The sequence below is a fragment of the Penaeus monodon genome, chromosome 22 (genome assembly GCF_015228065.2).
Source record: "Penaeus monodon isolate SGIC_2016 chromosome 22, NSTDA_Pmon_1, whole genome shotgun sequence".
Taxonomy (NCBI): domain Eukaryota; kingdom Metazoa; phylum Arthropoda; class Malacostraca; order Decapoda; family Penaeidae; genus Penaeus; species Penaeus monodon.
In genome coordinates, this window is record NC_051407.1 from 23,747,947 (window position 1) to 23,750,280 (window position 2,334).

Sequence of the window (2,334 nt, forward strand, 5' to 3'; positions counted from 1 at the left end):
TGTTTTTAAATCTTTACCTATGACACTAACTGCTTAATACCATCATCTAAACATAATGCATTCCACTGAACTACACATTTTCAATTTTTATTTAAAAGCAAAGCAATTTCCCTGACTTTAAAACTAAATACAATTTATAATGTCATAATGGTAAAACTTAATATGTATACAGAAGACTTTATATACAGATCAACACTCTGAGAAGTTTTTGTGCAGAATATCTCAATAAAAACATACTATTATCTCAAAACATATATGCATTTCAAGAATATGGCAAAAGTAGAAATATATGCCTATCTAAACCTAAACACATGAATTAAATCAACAAATCTAAACACAAATAAAAATAAACTCAAATTATATCATACAAAAATGTAGATCATCATTAATTCTATCTGATCACAAACTTTGTAACTTCACAAACCAATTAGAACTGAAGTCATCCAAAAGAGTCCCACATACTGCTAGTGATCACAAGACACACAAAAGAAGATGAATATTTAAGTGACTCTACCAATGTCATCCCACCACAGGGTAGGTGGAAGGGCATCATCGTCTTGCTTGTCGTTTGGATCCCCAAACAAGTCGCAAGGAATGTCAACGAGATCAGTCCCGATGCTTCCTTCCTGTTTATCCTTGTCCTCCCCAGTTCGGGCTCTGGAGGTACGTCGAGGAGGGGGAACTGGACCCAATTCCATATTTGGATCATCCAACTGCGCGATGCTTATGTCCTCATTGGAATCACTATCCTTTCCTATATCATCACCCTCTAATGTGATGTCAATCATCCTACCTGCCACTGCCAATTACACAAACTTTTTTATCAACCACAGAGTTAGATGTATTCAGAAAGACCACTGTTCATAGACAAAGATCCACCTATAAACTATAAAAGCAAGAAAAACATGCATTGTCTAAGATATGAAGGAATAAGCATCTGAAATGCAGTAACTACAGGTTTGAACCTAAAATATGTCAAAATAAAAAAGCATAAGACTTGAACTAATGCTACACATACAAGAGTTCAAAAGCATTTCAAATAAAAGCTCCTGTCAGCTTGTATCTCCAAATTAGGCAAAAAGTATTAGATGCACTAAAAACATAATTTTCAAATTCCCTGTAGATAATCATAAAAAGAAATTCATGATATAAACATGCAAAATACAAATAAAATCTAATTCCAGTAAATTGTATAGTATAAAACAGATATACACTTGAAAAAGCAAGCCATTACTTTAAAGAAGAAACTGTTTATACAATGTTATAGTTGAACTATTAGGCATGCATCTTCCACAAAAAACACCTTTTCCATCAAAAAAGCAAACCAGGAATACTAGAGGAAAATACTTACTTGAGTTGATGGGTGTCTCATTTCCAGTCTCTGTCTGCGCCGAGGACAATTCGTCATAGCAAGTAAGACACACACGAAGGGGTTTGTTGGACTGATGAATCAACAAAACCTTCTTGCTAGAGCATGGTCCACACACTACTTTTCCACACTTGCGACAATGATGCTGTAAAGATTGGTAAATAAAAAGCCATCCTGTAATCAAATGAATGTGAAGTTTCTCTAGTCCTCCTCCTAACAAAAATGAAAATTACACTTCATGAAAGAGGACAAGTGAAGATGAAATCAACATGGCAAATAAAATGTAGATTGTAAGGCAAAAAAGATAAATATGAATAGGTACTGGATAAATGAAATGTAAGACTAGACCTCTCAGAAGATGAACCGCCAAAAAAACCTATAGAGTCATGATTATATAAAAATTAACTTGAATTTTCAGTCTACTGATTGCCTGTTAGTATACACTGAATACAAAGAATGTAAATAACTATATACATCTATCAAAAACATTCTGCATCTTCTGAAATAAAGTATACTATTTGAAAAGTAAATTGCTATTAGGAATAATGATTCCCAGAATGCTACTGGGCAGGAAATTCATCATTTAAAAGTAATATTCAAAAGCTAAAGCATGTACAAAAGAATAAGCTTTGATATAAGTTTGACATAAAACCTATGGCAATTTTGAAGAGAATAAAATAAAAAGTATACTAATACTGAAGGTTCAGATGAAGACAGGAAAACCAAACTTCAATTAAGAGAAAGTAAATAGCAAAAAGCACTGCAGAAGCAGCAATATCAAGTAATAACTTTAAAGCATTATTGCCACTACTAACTAATAATAAAACTTTGTGATAGGTATGATAAATCAATCAAATACACCAGAGTAATTCCAAGAGAGCAGTTGTTTAGGCCATGATACTACTTGAGGTACACACAGACACTTTAGTCTAATTATAACTGAGCTTCCTGATGTGGTGCTGGTA

General features: G+C 33.2%; 1 protein-coding gene across 4 annotated transcripts in view; it reads right to left on the reverse strand.

Moving 5' to 3' along the window:
- Positions 1 to 2,334, reverse strand: part of LOC119587031 (pleckstrin homology domain-containing family F member 2-like) — a gene marked incomplete at its 3' end in the record, with an annotated part of 20,882 nt that overhangs the window by 2,087 nt on the left and 16,461 nt on the right. For 3 of the 4 annotated variants that reach the window (XM_037935774.1, XM_037935776.1, XM_037935775.1), the window contains 2 exon segments: positions 515 to 799; positions 1,352 to 1,514. In XM_037935774.1, the coding sequence (XP_037791702.1) occupies positions 515 to 799; positions 1,352 to 1,514 (448 nt within the window). 4 annotated transcript variants of the gene reach the window in all.